The 15,961-nt window shown below is 47.8% G+C and overlaps 1 protein-coding gene across 2 annotated transcripts; it reads left to right on the top strand.

Annotated features, from left to right (window-relative positions):
- Nucleotides 1–423: 423 nt before the first annotated feature.
- LOC134739790 (patr class I histocompatibility antigen, B-2 alpha chain) lies at nucleotides 424–3,759 on the top strand. 2 transcript variants are annotated; one of them, XM_063666945.1, is made up of 8 exons: nucleotides 424–566; nucleotides 695–964; nucleotides 1,207–1,482; nucleotides 2,057–2,332; nucleotides 2,437–2,553; nucleotides 2,995–3,027; nucleotides 3,134–3,181; nucleotides 3,346–3,759. In XM_063666945.1, exons 1-7 carry the CDS (start codon nucleotides 503–505, stop codon nucleotides 3,175–3,177), a joined length of 1,080 nt encoding a protein of 359 aa, XP_063523015.1. In that variant the 5' UTR covers nucleotides 424–502; the 3' UTR covers nucleotides 3,178–3,181; nucleotides 3,346–3,759. The 2 variants fall into 2 exon arrangements, with proteins under 2 accessions (XP_063523015.1, XP_063523016.1); XM_063666946.1 differs by lacking the exon at nucleotides 3,346–3,759 and having other exon boundaries at nucleotides 437–566; nucleotides 2,995–3,158.
- The last annotated feature ends 12,202 nt before the right edge of the window (nucleotides 3,760–15,961 follow it).

Raw genomic sequence — 15,961 nt, 5'->3', positions numbered from 1 at the left:
TCCCCGTGGTCAGTTTCCCTACACAAGATCCAAGAGGAGAGGTAAGAAGTGAGAAGCAGGGAGTCCAGTTCAGGGACGGGGATTCCAGGAGGAGAAGTGAAGGGGAAGGGGCTGGGCGCAGCCTGGGGGTCTCTCCCTGGTTTCCACAGATAGATCCTTGTCCAGGACTCAGGCAGACAGTGTGACAAAGAGGCTTGGTGTAGGAGAAGAGGGATCAGGACGAAGTCCCAGGTCCCGGGCGGGGCTCTCAGGGTCTCAGGCTCCGAGGGCCGTGTCTGCATTGGGGAAGCGCAGCGTTGGGGATTCCCCACTCCCCTGAGTTTCACTTCTCCCAACCTGTGTCGGGTTCTTCTTCCAGGATACTCGTGACGCGTCCCCACTTCCCACTCCCATTGGGTGTCGCGTGTCTAGAGAAGCCAATTAACGTCGCCACGGTCCTAGTTCTAAAGTCCCCACGCACCCACCAGGACTCAGAGTCTCCTCAGACGCCGAGAGGCGGGTCATGGCGCCCCGAACCCTCCTCCTGCTGCTCTCGGCGGTCCTGGCCCTGACCGAGACCTGGGCCGGTGAGTGCGGGGTCGGGAGGGAAATGGCCTCTGTGGGGAGGAGCGAGGGGACCGCAGGCGGGGGCGCAGGACCCGGGGAGCCGCGCCGGGAGGAGGGTCGGGCGGGTCTCAGCCCCTCTCGCCCCCAGGCTCCCACTCCATGAGGTATTTCAGCACCGCCGTGTCCCGGCCCGGCCGCGGGGAGCCCCGCTTCATCTCCGTGGGCTACGTGGACGACACGCAGTTCGTGTGGTTCGACAGCGACGCCGCGAGTCCGAGAGAGGAGCCGCGGGCGCCATGGATAGAGCAGGAGGGGCCGGAGTATTGGGACCGGGAGACACAGATCTGCAAGACCAACACACAGATCTACCGAGAGAGCCTGGGGATCCTGCGCGGCTACTACAACCAGAGCGAGGACTGTGAGTGACCCCGGCCCGGGGCGCAGGTCACGACCCCTCATCCCCCACGGACGGCCGGGGTCGCCCCGAGTCTCCGGGTCCGAGATCCGCCCCGAGGCCGCGGGACCCGCCCAGACCCTCGACCGGAGAGAGCCCCAGGCGCCTTTACCCGGTTTCATTTTCAGTTGAGGCCAAAATCCCCGCGGGTTGGTCGGGGCGGGGCGGGGCTCGGGGGACTGGGCTGACCGCGGGGATGGGGCCAGGGTCTCACACCTGGCAGAGCATGTATGGCTGCGACGTGGGGCCGGATGGGCGACTCCTCCGCGGGTATGACCAGTTCGCCTACGACGGCAAGGATTACATCGCCCTGAACGAGGACCTGAGCTCCTGGACCGCCGCGGACACCGCGGCTCAGATCACCCAGCGCAAGTGGGAGGCGGCCGGTTGGGCGGAGCAGTTGAGAGCCTACCTGGAGGGCCGGTGCGTGGGGTGGCTTCGCAGATACCTGGAGAACGGGAAGGAGATGCTGCAGCGCGCGGGTACCAGGGGCAGTGGGGAGTCTTCCCCATCTCCTATAGGTCTCCCGGGATGGCCTCCCACGAGGAGGGGAGGAAAATGGGATCAGCGCTAGAATGTCGCCCTCCCTTGAATGGAGAATGGCATGAGTTTTCCTGAGTTTCCTCTGAGGATCCCTCTGCTCTCTAGGACAATGAAGGGATGACGTCTCTGAGGAAATGGAGGGGAAGACAGTCCCTAGAATACTGATCAGGGGTCCCATTTGACCCCTGCGGCAGCCTTGGGCACGGTGAATTTTTCTCTCAGGCCTTGTTCTCTGCCTCACACTAAATGTGTTTGAAGGTCTGATTCCAGCTTTTCTGAGTCCCTCGGCCGCCACTCAGGTCAGGACCAGAAGTCGCTGTTCCCCTCTCAGAGACTAGAACTCTCCAAGGAATAGGAGATTATCCCAGATTCCTGTGTCCAGGCTGGTGTCTGGGTTCTGTGCTCCCTTCCCCACCCCAGGTGTCCTGTCCATTCTCAGGGTGGTCACATGGGTGCTGCTGGAGTGTCTCGTGAGAGATGCAAAGCGCTGAATTTTCTGACTCTTCCCATCAGACCGCCCAAAGACACACGTGACCCACCACCCCATCTCTGACCATGAGGCCACCCTGAGGTGCTGGGCCCTGGGCTTCTACCCTGCGGAGATCACACTGACCTGGCAGCGGGATGGGGAGGACCAAACTCAGGACACCGAGCTTGTGGAGACCAGGCCAGCAGGAGATGGAACCTTCCAGAAGTGGGCAGCGGTGGTGGTGCCTTCTGGAGAAGAGCAGAGATACACATGCCATGTGCAGCACGAGGGGCTGCCGGAGCCCCTCACCCTGAGATGGGGTAAGGAGGGGGATGAGGGGTCGTGTCTCTTCTCAGGGAAAGCAGGAGCCCTTCTGGAGCCCTTCAGCAGGGTCAGGGCCCCTCATCTTCCCCTCCTTTCCCAGAGCCATCTTCCCAGTCCACCATCCCCATCGTGGGCATTGTTGCTGGCCTGGCTGTCCTAGCAGTTGTGGTCATCGGAATTGTGGTCGCTGCTGTGATGTGTAGGAGGAAGAGCTCAGGTAGGGAAGGGGTGAGGAGTGGGGTCTGGGTTTTCTTGTCCCACTGAGGGTTTCAAGCCCCAGGTAGAAGTGTTCCCTGCCTCATTACTGGGAAGCAGCATCCACACAGGGGCTAACCCAGCGTGGGACCCTGTGTGCCAGCACTTACTCTTTTGTGCAGCACATGTGACAATGAAGGACGGATGTATCACCTTGATGATTATGGTGTTGGGGTCCTGATTCCAGCATTCAAGAGTCAGGGGAAGGTCCCTGCTAAGGACAGACCTTAGGAGGGCAGTTGGTCCAGGACACACACCTGCTTTCCTCATGTTTCCTGATCCTGTCCTGGGTCTGTAGTCATAGTTCTGGAAATTTCTCTTGGGTCCAAGACTAGGAGGTTCCTCTAAGATCTCATGGCCCTGCTTCCTCCCAGTCCCTTCACAGGACATTTTCTTCCCACAGGTGGAAAAGGAGGGAGCTACTCTCAGGCTGCGTGTAAGTGGTGGGGGTGGGAGCGTGGAGGAGCTCACCCACCCCATAATTCCTCCTGTCCCATGTCTCCTGTGGGCTCTGACCAGGTCCTGTTTTTGTTCTATCCCAGGCAACGACAGTGCCCAGGGCTCTGATGTGTCTCTCACAGCTTGAAAAGGTGAGATTCTTGGGGTCTAGAGTGGGCGGGGGGATGAGGGAGAGGGGAACGGCCTGGGTAATGGAGATTCTTTGATTGGGACGTTTCGAGTGTGTGGTGGGCTGTTCAGTGTCATCACTTACCATGACTTACTTGAATTTGTTCATGACTGTTGTTTTCTGTAGCCTGAGACAGCCGCCTGTGAGCGACTGAGATGCAGGATTTCCTCACGCCTCCCTTTTGTGACTTCAAGAGACTCTGGCATCTCTTTCTGCAAAGACATCTGAATGTGTCTCACCTCCCTGTGAGGAGGTGGAGAGACAGCCCACTCCCGGGTCCACTGTGACCCCTGTTCCCATGCTGACCTGTGTTTCCTCCCCAGTCATCTTTCCTGTTTCAGAGAGTTGGGGCTGGATGTCTGCATCTCTGTCTCAACTTTATGTGCGCTGAGCTGCAACTTCTTACTTCCCTACTGAAAATATGAATCTGATTATAAATTTGTTTCCTCAAACATTTGCTATGAGAGGTTGATGGGTTAATTAAATAAGTCAATTCCTAGAATTTGAGAGAGCAAATAAAGACCTGAGAACCTTCCAGAATCCGCATGTTTGCTGTGCTGAGTCTGTTGCAGGTGGGGGTGGAGAAGGCTGTGAGGAGCCGAGTGTGGACGGGGCCTGTGCCTAGTTGCTGTTCAGTTCTTCATGGGCTTTATGTGGTCAGTCCTCAGCTGGGTCACCTTCACTGCTCCATTGTCCTTGTCTCTTCAGTGGAAACTTGTCCAGCGGGAGCTATGACCACAGAGGCTCAGACATTGCCCAGGGCGGCCCCTGCACATGGGGGTCTCTTTGCATTCTGAGACAAATTTTCAGAGCCATTCACCTCCTGCCCTGCTTCTAGAGCTCCTCTTCTGCTCTGCTCTCTTGCTCTCTCTCCCTGCCCTGGTTCTAGTGATCTTGGTGCTGAATCCAATCCCAACTCATGAATGTATAAAGAAGAGTCTAATTTAGACTTACATTTGTCTGTGAAATTGGATCCATCATCAAGGACTGCTCTTTCCTGAAGAGAGAACCTGATTGTGTGCTGCACTGTGCTGGGGCGGGGGCCCGGGAGTGGGGTGTTGCCATAGAAAGAGGGATGGGGGAGGGAGGGCACACAAGCAGCACTGCTGAGAAAAACATAGGTAGCCTCTATCTCAGTGTGAGGGGACCTTGTGCTGTAGCTGCCAGAGAACAGCATTTGGCTTAAGGCTATGTTAATAAAGATACTGCCTTTAGAATAGGAGGTGCTCTACAGTGATCATTCATTCAACTCACCTTTGTCATTGGCCAGACATAGGACAGAATGGTTGTGCATCTGGGGAACACCATTGAAGTAAAATCAGAAAAATCTCTGGCCTTTTGTAGCATATGTTCCAGTGGGAAGAGGCAGATGATAGATACACTATAACCAGAGTAAGGAAGGAAAGTGCTAGAAGGTGGTAAGTGCTGTGAGGCAGGTGATCCCGGATGTGGGCAGTGGGGACAGGGAAGGTGGCTGTTGTGCTGGGTAGTCAGTGTGTGCCTTGTTGCAAAGGTGACCTTTGAGGAAAGATTTGAGGACATGAGGATGTCTGGGGAAGTTCTTTCCAGGCAGAGGAACCTCCAGTCCAAATGCACTATGGCAAGAAGGTGCCTGTGTTCCCAGAAGAGCAAGGAGGCCAGGAGGGTTGGACAGAGAGAAACTGAGGTGAGGTCAGAGGTGCGGCCAGAGCAGGTGGGCTTGAGGGGAGTGGGGTTGGATCTGACCTTTGCTCTGAGTGGGATGAAGAGTTAGAGGACAGTTTTGAGCAGAAGAAGGCCGTGATATAACTTCTTTTTTAAAAGGATCTCTCTGACTGCTGTGCTGAGAACAGAATTGAGAGGTGAGGGTCGAGGGAGGCAGAAGGGAAAACAGTAGGAAGCAAGTGCAGTATTCCAGGCTGCAGATGTCGGTTACCTTGACCGCGGTGTGAACAGGGGAAATTGTGGGACGTGAGGGGATTCTGGATGCATTGAAGATGGACTCACAGCATTTGCCAATGGATTGTATCTGTGGTGTGAGAAAGACGAATCAAGGACAGCCATAGTTGCAAAATGAGTAGAAGGTTGGAGCTGCTGTCAGTGGAGATGGGGAGACTCTGGCAGGAGCATTCTGAGGAGGGGGCATCACAGGCATTCAGTGGAGGAGATGTCTACTAGGAAGGCAGGTGAGGGAGCTGGGGTGGAATTTGGACAGACAACTCCAGAGTTTAGAGGAAAGGAGAAATAGACTGGGCAGGAGAAATAGATTTAGGAGGTCACACCATATAAACGATACTTAAAACCTCAAGCATGGATGAAGCACCAAGGGAGTGATTGATTGTGGAAAAGAATGAGCACAAGGACTGAACCCTGGACCTCCAGTTCTAAGGGATGTGATCAGACCACAACCAGAGCAGACTGCACAGTTCTGACCCCAAGTCTAGAGGACACTTAGACAAGGAACTCCCGTGTGCACAGGGATCACCCAGATGTGGTGAGATCCAGGAAGTCTGGAATTGAGCAAGAGATTCTGGATTTATGACAAGGCTGGAGCTCATGTTGCTGGTCTCCAGATCACACTTGGAGCAGCCAGAACACCAGGATCCCACATGTCTGAGCATCAGCCTCGCCTCTAGGGCTTGTTATAGAAACGATTCCTTGGTCTTGTACATAATACTCTGACACAGGGGTTCTGGGGAGTGACCTGAGTATTTTCTAAGCCCCCGCCAGCAATCCTGTTGCTCAGACAGATTGGGAACCACAGAGATCAGTGATCAGAGAGTGCCCAGTGTGGGTGGGTGGGGTGGCTTTTCAAACCCTGTTTAAAAGAGGATTTCTCTCACAGAAAGGAAAGGGAGGATGTATATCATCAGTTATGAGATGTGATATTCCCTGTTGTTCTCTCCACCACGGGGAAGAGGCCAGGTAGACAATTCAGGATGTGGCTCTCGCACAAAGAACACCTCTGAATGCCGCTCTCTGACACTCGCCCACAGACTCATTTCTCACTCACTTCTTGGAGCAAACTATGGAAAACAAGTTTCTGTAATCTACACATAAAGTCATATATCTGGTATTGGGGGCTAGTTTTATTATGGGAAAGGCTACAGAACCAGGCTGGAAACTACATATCTAAGAACAGAATCCACAGCCCACCCTGGATCAGGTCCCTCCTAGGAACAACTGCTCCTGCAGCTGAGCACAGACACCACTGCTCACACCTCTGACATCCTGGTGCTAGACACTGGACCCTGAGGCTAGGGCAGATGTCACTGCTGCACCTGGAAATTGGACAGCTCTACTGTCACTCAGCCATCTTTACTAAAATGCATTCTGCACAGTCCCAGCCTCTGTGTCACCTCGTTCTGGCTCAGAGTCTGGCAGTGATACAGGAGTTAAGAAGAAATTATTCAGACAGGTAGTGAGGGTACGGCAGGCTTTTAATGAAAAGCAGGCTCCAAATTATTTTCTTTTCTAACAAGGAGCAGCCTGTAATATCAAGCTCCAGACATAGACAAGTAAGCTGGAAGCTTGCACGAGTGAATGCCGGCAGCTGTCCAATAGGAATAGGACGCCTGGGACTGGGCATTTCACACTGGCAGCTCCATCTTCCCTTCTCTTTGCCAGGCACGTTTACAGTAAGGAGCAGACAACATGGTGCTGGCCAAGTGGAAAGCCCATTTGCATAATAGGATGAGGGTGGGGTGAACAGCCTTCCACACGCACTATGCAAATATCACACCTGGTCCAACCAACCTGTGGGCCCTACATAAATCAGACACCATCTCTTCAAGCCTGCCTGTAAAATCCAATGCACTCCCATTCCAGGCCGGAATTCCCTTTTGGGTGTCCCTCTCTCTCACAAGAAGGAGCTGTTCCCCTTTGTCTTTCTTTTGCATATTAAACCCTTTGATCCTAACTCACACCTCGTGTGTCAGTGTCCTTAACCTTCTTGGCGTGAGATGACGAACCCTTAGTATTTACCTGAGACAACGACACCTCTTCAGCAGGTGGCCATCGGACTGGTGGAGCTTAAGACTCATGTCCATGATCAACTGCAGGGGTGACTGGAGTGTTGTCCTCTTCCAGGGAGGGAGGCGGTGTCTGTCTCCTCTCAACATTTTACATGTTGTAAACCAAAAATAAACATCAAAGCCACCCCCTCCTAACCATTTTAATCGACATCCTCAGCCAGGGTGCTCAAAAGTTAACCTGAAAGACTGGCTCAGGCCACCATGGGAAGCAGGCATTGAACATGCCTCATTATGCCCTCTTCCCTTTTGGAATTCAGGAAAAGCTGACCAGCATTTACCATCAACACAGACCTTAAGTCTGATCAGAAACATTTACAGTCTATTCTCTCTGAAGCCTGCCACCTGGAGGCGTCATCTGCATGAGAAAATTTTGGACTCCACAACCTCTTATCATAACTCAGACATTCCTTTCTATTGATAATAACTCAATCAATGGCCAATCAGAAAAATTCAAAATCTACTTATAACACAGAAGCACTATCCCCGCCCCCCGCTTACTTCAAATTGTTCCAACTTTCCGGACCGAACCAATGTATAACTTAAATGTATTTGATTGATGTCTCATATCTTCCTAAAATGTGTAAAAACAACCTGTGCCCCAATCACCTTGAGCACATGTTCTCAGGGTCTCCTGAGGGCTGTGTCATGGGTGTGGTCACTCATTTTTGGCTCAGAATAAATCTCTTCAAATATGTTACCGAGTTTGACTCTTTTCATCGACAGTGTGGAATTCTGATGTAGTAAGAGGGTTCAAGTGCTGGAGTGTGAGGGGTGGGGAAAGGTGACAAATTTTAATTCTTGGAGCAGTGATCCAGGACAAGAACTTTATCTGGTACCTGGTAGGCACGCAGAGTGGCTGAATGAACCAGTGACTAATAAATAACATATTTCCACCCATTCGCTTGAGGATAGGTTATTACATGAAGTTTTTGTCTATCCCAGTTTATAGTCTAGATTATTGGAGTGGCATTCTGTGATGATGAAATGACTATGCAAACATCTTCCCTCGGCATTGTCTCTTAGTAGGATTAAAACACCCGGGTTTGTAAGATAGAGGTTCTGGGTCCACACCGATGGTTTTTGTTTGTTTGTTTGTTTTGGGTTTTTTTGTTTTTTTGAGACGGAGTCTTGCTCTGTCACCCAGCCTGGAGTGCAGTGGCGCGATCTCGGCTCACTGCAAGCTCCACCTCCCGGGTTCACGCCATTCTCCTGCCTCAGCCTCCTGAGTAGCTGGGACTACAGGCGCCCGCCACCACACCAGGATAATTTTTTGTATTTTTAGTAGAGACGGGGTTTCACCATGGTCTCGATCTCCTGACCTCGTGATCCACCCGCCTCATCCTCCCAAAGTGCTGGCATTACAAGTGTGAGCGACCGCGCCCGGCCTCCCGGTGTTTTATATTAATATTTATATTTTCTGGTGTGTGAAAATATTTCTTGGGAGAGAATCTCTAACATTTATTAGTTTTTATGTGACACCCTCAAAGGCCTAAAAAATCCTAACTTCTAGGTTAGAAGTAGGACCACTCCACGTCTAGACAATGAACAGCTGGTAGCAACCTGTGTTTAGGGACATGAAATAAATGCTTACTTTTGTTTATCTTTTCCTCTGGGACCGAAGAAGGTAGAGGTTTACTTGCTTACTCTAAGTTTCTCTCTGTGGGATGGTGATGGGGTTTTCCTCCACCCAAATAACTTTCTGATTCTCCAACAGCAGCTGGGAGTCCCACAATTTGACTCAATCTGACACTAACTACCTGGAGTTCGCCTCAGACTCCACAGGTTTACCGGCTCAGTCCTACAAGTCTGTCCTCACTTCAGATGCAAGTCACAAGTATCGGGTCCCAGGTTACCTGCACTTCTGTCTATCATGGCTGCAAAGTCAGGGATTTCTCACTTCCCAAGGTTTGAGAATTCTTAAACTAACTCAAAGAACTCAGGAAGTTGCTATAGCCGTGTAAACCAAAAAAGTCTGAGACAGGTCTCAGTCAGTTTAGAAGTTTATTTTGCCAAGCTGAAGATGCACCTTGGAAACAGAGACACAAATCATTGTAGCATCTGTGGCCCATGCTTTTTCCTACAGGGTTTTGAGGACTTCAATATTTACATGGGAAAGAGCAGCCAGGAGAGGAAAAAAACAGTCAACTATGCATTCATCTCATGCTCGGCAAATCTGCATTTCACATAAGATAAAGTAAACGTTGGGTAGAAAAGTCAAATATGCGTTTGTCTCTGGGTGGGTGGAGGGATGATTTCTAGTCTTGTCTTTGTCCCGTACCTGTGAAGATAAGCTGTTAATTTACATTGTCAGGGGAAAATTCAACAAAACTCTGTTTTAGAGTAAACATGTTGGGGCCCACAAGGAATTATCTTGTGAGCAGTTTGTGAGGGAGGACACCTGGGGAGATATGGGGTCTTCTATCTTTGCAGTTATTTGTTTAGGAACAAAAGAAAGGCAGTTTTTCCATCACTCAGTCTCCAGACTTAACTTTTCCCTTTGGTATAGTGAATTTGGAGTCCTGAAATTTTATTTTCGTTTCACACTCAGTACTGCAGTTTTTTATTGTTATAGCTTAAATCCCCACCTTTTTGGCACCTGGGATCGGTTTCATGGAAGACAGTTTTTCCATGGACCAGTGGAGGTGGCGGAAGGCAGAGGGAAATGGTTTCGGATGAAACTGTTGTACCTCAGATGATCAGGCATTAGCGCTTCATAAGGAGCATGCAATCTAGACCTCTCGCATGCAGAGTTCACAATAGGGTTCTTGTTTCTATGAGAATCTAATTCCGCCACTGATCTGACAGGAGGTGGAACTCTGGTGGCCATGCTCAGGCTCTCTCACCCACCCATCACCTCGTGCTGTGCGGTCTGGTTCCTACCAAGCCAGGAACCTGTACCAGTCCGCAGCCCGGGGGTTAGGGACCCCTGGTTTAAATTATGCCACTAGAGCAGAACTCCTGAGACTGGATAACTTATAACAAACAGAAATTTGTTTCGTTCATGGTGTCGAGGATGGGAATTCCCAGATCAAGGGACTGTATCTGGTAGAAAACAAAAGGACAAGAGAGGGTGAGAGGTAGGGGGAAAAGGAAGTCAAACTCACAGCCTCAGATCCTTTTATGATGAGCCTTAATCCATTAATGAAGGCAGAGCTCTGATGGTCCAATCACCTCTCAAAAGTCCCATTTCTTAAAAATGTTGCAGTTGGGATGAAATGTCCAACAGATGCTTTTTTGGGGAAACATTCAAACCATAGCAGTTATAAAGGATACAAATGAGCAGCCAGATGAAGAGGTGCACAGGGTGAGGTCTGGAAGGGCTCTGAGCATAGAAGCCTGTGTCCACATGGAGATGGGGTTCACCATCCTCCCAGCACATGGACACACGGATGTGCTCAGCAATTGGGAAGCTCTCCGAAACCAAATCTCCAGAGGTTTCTATGGAAATTTCATTGTGTAGGCAAGATTAATTAAATCACCGGCCATTGTGTGACTGAACTCAGCCTCGAGCCTCTCTTTCCTTCCCAGCCTTTAGGGATGGGGCTAACAGTTCCAGTCCTCTAATCACAGCTTCATGTTTCTGGCAACCAGCCCCCATCCTGAAGCTATCTAGGAGCCCCTCACCCCATAGTCATCTCATTGCCATATTGAAGTCATGTTTATCACTGAAGAGATTGCAAATGTTTTAGAACCTGGTTGTCAGGAAACAGGGAAAAGACCAAATATTTTTATTGGACCACAGATCACACCCTGGTTTTGGCCACATTATCTCTTTTTATAATATTTATTATTTTATTTTAGAGATAATCTCTTGCTCTGTTGCCCAGGGTAGAATGCAGTGGCACAATCATAGCTCACTCTAACCTCAAATTCCTGGACTCAAGTGATCCTTCTGCCTCAGCCTCCTGAGTAGATAGCATTACAGGTGCACACCACCATGCCCAACTAATTTTTAAATATTTTGTAGGAATGGGTCTCACTATTCTGCCCAGTCTGGTCTCAAACTCCTGGCCTTAAACAATATTCCTACCATTGCTTTCCAAACTGATGGAATTACAAGTGTGAGCCACTGTGCCTGGCCAATCACAGGTCTCCTACCCCAGAAGAATCATAACAGTGAAAAGATCCTGGCACATTACCACAATCCTCTTTGGTCATTAACAATGATCCCAGTGAAATCCATAAACAGGAATAGTTTCAGCAACATATGGCTGCACCCTTTCAGGCATCTGGTAAAACTGAGCTAAGAGACAATATCATCTTTTGCTTATACCTCTTTCAAGTAGTTCATGTAACATTGGATTTTCCTCATTACATAACCCATTTATTCATTCATTTACCCTCAGCTACTATTTCTCCTTCTCTTCATTTATACTAAACATTTATAATTTTGGAAGGAACACTAGGTTCTGCTGCTGTGCTGGCTTAGACTGCAGGGACCAATACTGTTCTAGCAAGTGTCTCCCATCATCCATTCCAGTTCATAGAGGGTAGGGTTATAAAGGTGGAGAACTGCTTGGCTTTCTGACCCCAGGCAATACAGCTGCATTCAGTGTTAGTCCCAACTTTGCCAGATGCAGTGAAAGCACAACCTACTTCTACAGGCCCTTAGGAATTATGACATAATGGACATAAAATATATTTACAGTTTCTTGCTTAGGAATAATTCCTGTTCCTGGACTCTATTTGCATCCCTAGTCCTGGGACCACTGCATCAGGTATGAGAAAAGCAAGTTGAGGTGAATTACAGTCATCATTCCAGTGTCCTCCCACCTTGGGAAGGAACAGATGTAGATCACACCAGCACCTTCCCCTGATCCACCAGGAAAAGAGAGGATACTCTCATGTCAAGTGTGAGCACACTCATGAAGGTGTATAAGCCCACCCTTTGTGCTTGTTTCCCCACTCTTGCCTTTACACACCCAATTGACTATTTTAATTCTCTATGGAACTCTTCCTCTGAGGAAGATATCTCTCTGACCATTGTTGGACATTTTCAGCAGGTGCATTTTCTGGTGTAAAGAAATGTGACTCGGTAGTCCACATGGTTGCAGTACCTCCCATTCAAGTTCTTTTGTAACTCTCCGAGCATTTGCATCTGAGATAAAGCACGGACCTCTCTTAGAAGCCTGCCAGGGCCTCCCAACCTGGAAATAAAGAAAAACCTTCAGTTCCTTCAAGAGAAATTCCAGGCACCTAGCTAGCCCTAAAAAGTAAGTGAGTGACCTTATAAGCAAGAAGGTAATGATAGTTTAAAACAATAGCCAAGAAAGGTAGAGTCACAAGATGTTTGATTCTCTATAGAAACTAAAAATAACATCTTAATAAGTGTCCCTGAGTTGTTTTTCAGAAACATGGATTCCCACATAATAGATCCACTGACAGGGAGACCTTATAAAGGGGAAACTGAGGACTGAACTCTGACTGCCATTCTTTGTTCTAAATTTCTTCCTGAGGGGCCTGGAGAGAGTCAAGCCCACAGGCCAGGCCTGAACATTCCTCTCTACTGCCCCCAACTGTGTAAGGAAGCTGTGTAAAGAAGCCTTGCTTCCTTATCTATCACAAGTCAGAGAATCTTTAAATCTACCTAAGACCTGTAAGATCACTCATCAGGATATTCCACCTTTTAAGGCCAAAGCAGTGTATAACTTCTATGCATTGATTTATGATGTTGCCTGTAACTCTGCTTTCCCGAAATTTGCCCCTGCCTTTAAAAATTCTTGCTTATGAGCCATCAAAAAGGTTGGGTCTTAAGCGTGAGCTGCCCGATTCTCCTTGTTTAGTGCCCTACACGTAAATGCCCTCCTTTCTCCCACTACAATCTCAGTGTGGATGTTTGCTTTCACTGCCGCAGGTGAGTGGACCCCAGTTCAGTTTGGTAACACACCTACCACCAGCTGAACAAAGCCCACTCCAGGGTGAGGATCTATTCCTGCCAAGACCCATTTGCTGCTTCCTGGGGCTACTGCTATCAGTCTAACTTGCCAGCTATGTATTTTCAAGGCCTTCCCATCAAAGAATCTGCCACATAGCCATATGCTATCTCTCTTTTTTTTGTTTGTTAAAGAAAGCACTTCTTATGTGTATTTTGTGCCTGTGATGTGTGGAATGCAAGAGGAATATGTCTTGATTCCACCTGTCTGCATTGCTACAGCCCTAATATCTACTTATTTCATGGACTCAGGTGATCACCACAAGCAAACGTGGATTTTTTGTTGTTGTTGTTTTTGAGATGTGGTCTTGATATGTTTCCCTGGCTGGCCTCAAGTGTTGCTCAGGCTAAACTCTAACTCCTGGACTCAAGATATCCGTCTGCCTCAGCCGCTCTCATAGCTGGAATTACAGGTGGACCTGGCAAACACTTGGAGATAAATTCTTACTGATTTCAATCACCTTCCAAACCTGGAAAGGAGTTATTCTGAGGGACACTGAACAGCACTGAGGGGACAGTGCTAAACAATTCATGAGAAACTGACCTCACGATCCAACCACTTCCCTCCCTCCAGGCCCCACCCATAATGCTGGGGATCACATCTCGACATGAGATCTGCAAAAGAACAACATCCAATCTATGTCAGGCATCAACAGATCTTACATTAATGAACCCCTCAAATTACCATAGTGATTTCCATAGGACTTGGCTCATATGGGCATTCTTTTCATAGGCAAGTTTTTCATTGCTCTCCTGATTAATTATACGGCCAGGCCATTAGTCCCTCCCTGTAAGTCAGTAAAAACTAAAACATAGGAGCTTTATCATTGTTCAATTCTTCCACCACTGCTAAGAAAACACCATGCAGTTAAGTCCACAAGAGCCCTTAAGTTTTTACCTTCTTTGATCAAAGACGTGGACTTCCAAACAAGATGTTGTCCATTCATCTTGCAAATGCTATACACAAACCAACCAGCTGTTTGTGGGTCAGTTGACTGATACTGGAGTTCAAATCCCAGCGCCGTCTGCTACAGAGTTCCAGCTTGCTCGAGGAAGGTCAGTGTTTTGTTTAATTTACACCTTCAATGAATTGAATGAAGCCGACCCACATTATAGACATCAATCTACTTTATTCAAAGTCTAGCTATTTATATGTTAATCTCATCCAACAAACATCCTCACAAATCATCCAGAATAATGCTTGACCACCTATCTAGGCACCATGCTTTAGCCAAGATGACCAATAATTTTTTTTTATTATTATACTTTAAGTTTTAGGGTACATGTGCACAACGTGCAGGTTTGTTACATATGTATACATGTGCTGTGTTGGTGTGCTGCACCCATTAACTCATCATTTAACATTAGGTATATCTCCTAATGCTATCCCTCCCCACTGCCCCCGCCCCACGACAGGCCCCACCGTGTGATGTTCCCCACCCTGTGTCCAAGTGTTCTCATTGTTCAATTCCCACCTATGAGTGAGAACATGCAGTGTTTGGTTTTCTGTCCTTGAGACAGTTTGCTCTGAATGATGGTTTCCAGCTTCATCCATGTCCCTACAAAGGACATGAGCTCATCCTTTTTTATGGCTGCATAGTATTCCATGGTGTATATGTGCCACATTTTCTCAATCCCATCTATCATTGATGGACATTTGAGTTGGTTCCAAATCTTTGCTATTGTGAACACTGCCGCAAGAAATATCCATGTGCATGTGTCTTTATAGCAGCATGATTTACAATCCTTTGGATATATACCCAGCAATGGGATCACTGGGTCAAATAGTATTTCTAGTTCTAGATCCTTGAGGAATCGCCACACTGTCTTCCACAGTGGTTGAACTGGTTTACAGTCCCACCAACAGTGTAAAAGTGTTCCTATTTCTCCACATCCTCTTGAGCACCTGTTGTTTTCTGACTTTTTAATGATCGCCATTCTAACTGGTGTGAGATGGTATCTCATTGTGGTTTTGATTTGCATTTCTCTGATGGCCAGTGATGATGAGCATTTTTTCATGTGTCTGTTGGCTACATAAATGTTTTCTTTTGAGAAATGTCTGTTCATATCCTTTGCCCACTTTTTGATGGGGTTGTTTGATTTTTTCTTGTAAATTTGTTTAAGCTCTTTGTAGATTCTGGATATTAGCCCTTTGTCAGATGGGTAGATTGTAAAAATTTTCTCCTATTCTGTAGGTTGCCTGTTCACTCTGATGGTAGTTCTTTTGCTGTGCAGAAGTTCTTGAGTTTAATTAGATCCCATTTGTCAATTTTGGCTTTTGTTGCCGTTGCTGTTGGTGTTTTAGTCATGAAGTACTTGTCCATGCCTATGTCCTGAATGGTATTGCTTAGGTTTTCTTCTAGGGTTTTTATGGTTTTAGGGATGACCAATACAATTAATTATGACATTCTTCAATATAAGAATACTCTGAGGAAATTAGCCTGTGATCTAATAAAATAAGGAGCAAACAACTGTTTCTAAAAATTTACAACCAATAGTCAAAAAGCCCTCCCTATAGATTGTTTCTCAAGTTCACTCTATAATTCTGGGTAAAAAAAACATGTATTTGTTGAAAACCACAGAAGAAGAGAAAATTGAAAAAGCAGAAAGTGAAAAAAATAAGAATAATAATAAAGATGACAGCAGTTATTTCACTGGAAACAATGCAAATGAGGAGACAGATGAGCAACATCTTTAGAGTCCTAAAAGGAAAATGCTGTGAAACTGGATTCTATTCCCAAAAAATAATACCTTTTCAAATATATATGTATAATTTTAATTGACAAATTATAATATA

The sequence above is a fragment of the Pongo pygmaeus genome, chromosome 5 (assembly GCF_028885625.2).
Source record: "Pongo pygmaeus isolate AG05252 chromosome 5, NHGRI_mPonPyg2-v2.0_pri, whole genome shotgun sequence".
Taxonomy (NCBI): Eukaryota; Metazoa; Chordata; class Mammalia; order Primates; family Hominidae; genus Pongo; species Pongo pygmaeus.
The sequence above is the reverse complement of the archived record's forward strand: the minus strand, read 5'-3'. Positions and strand labels throughout refer to the sequence as shown.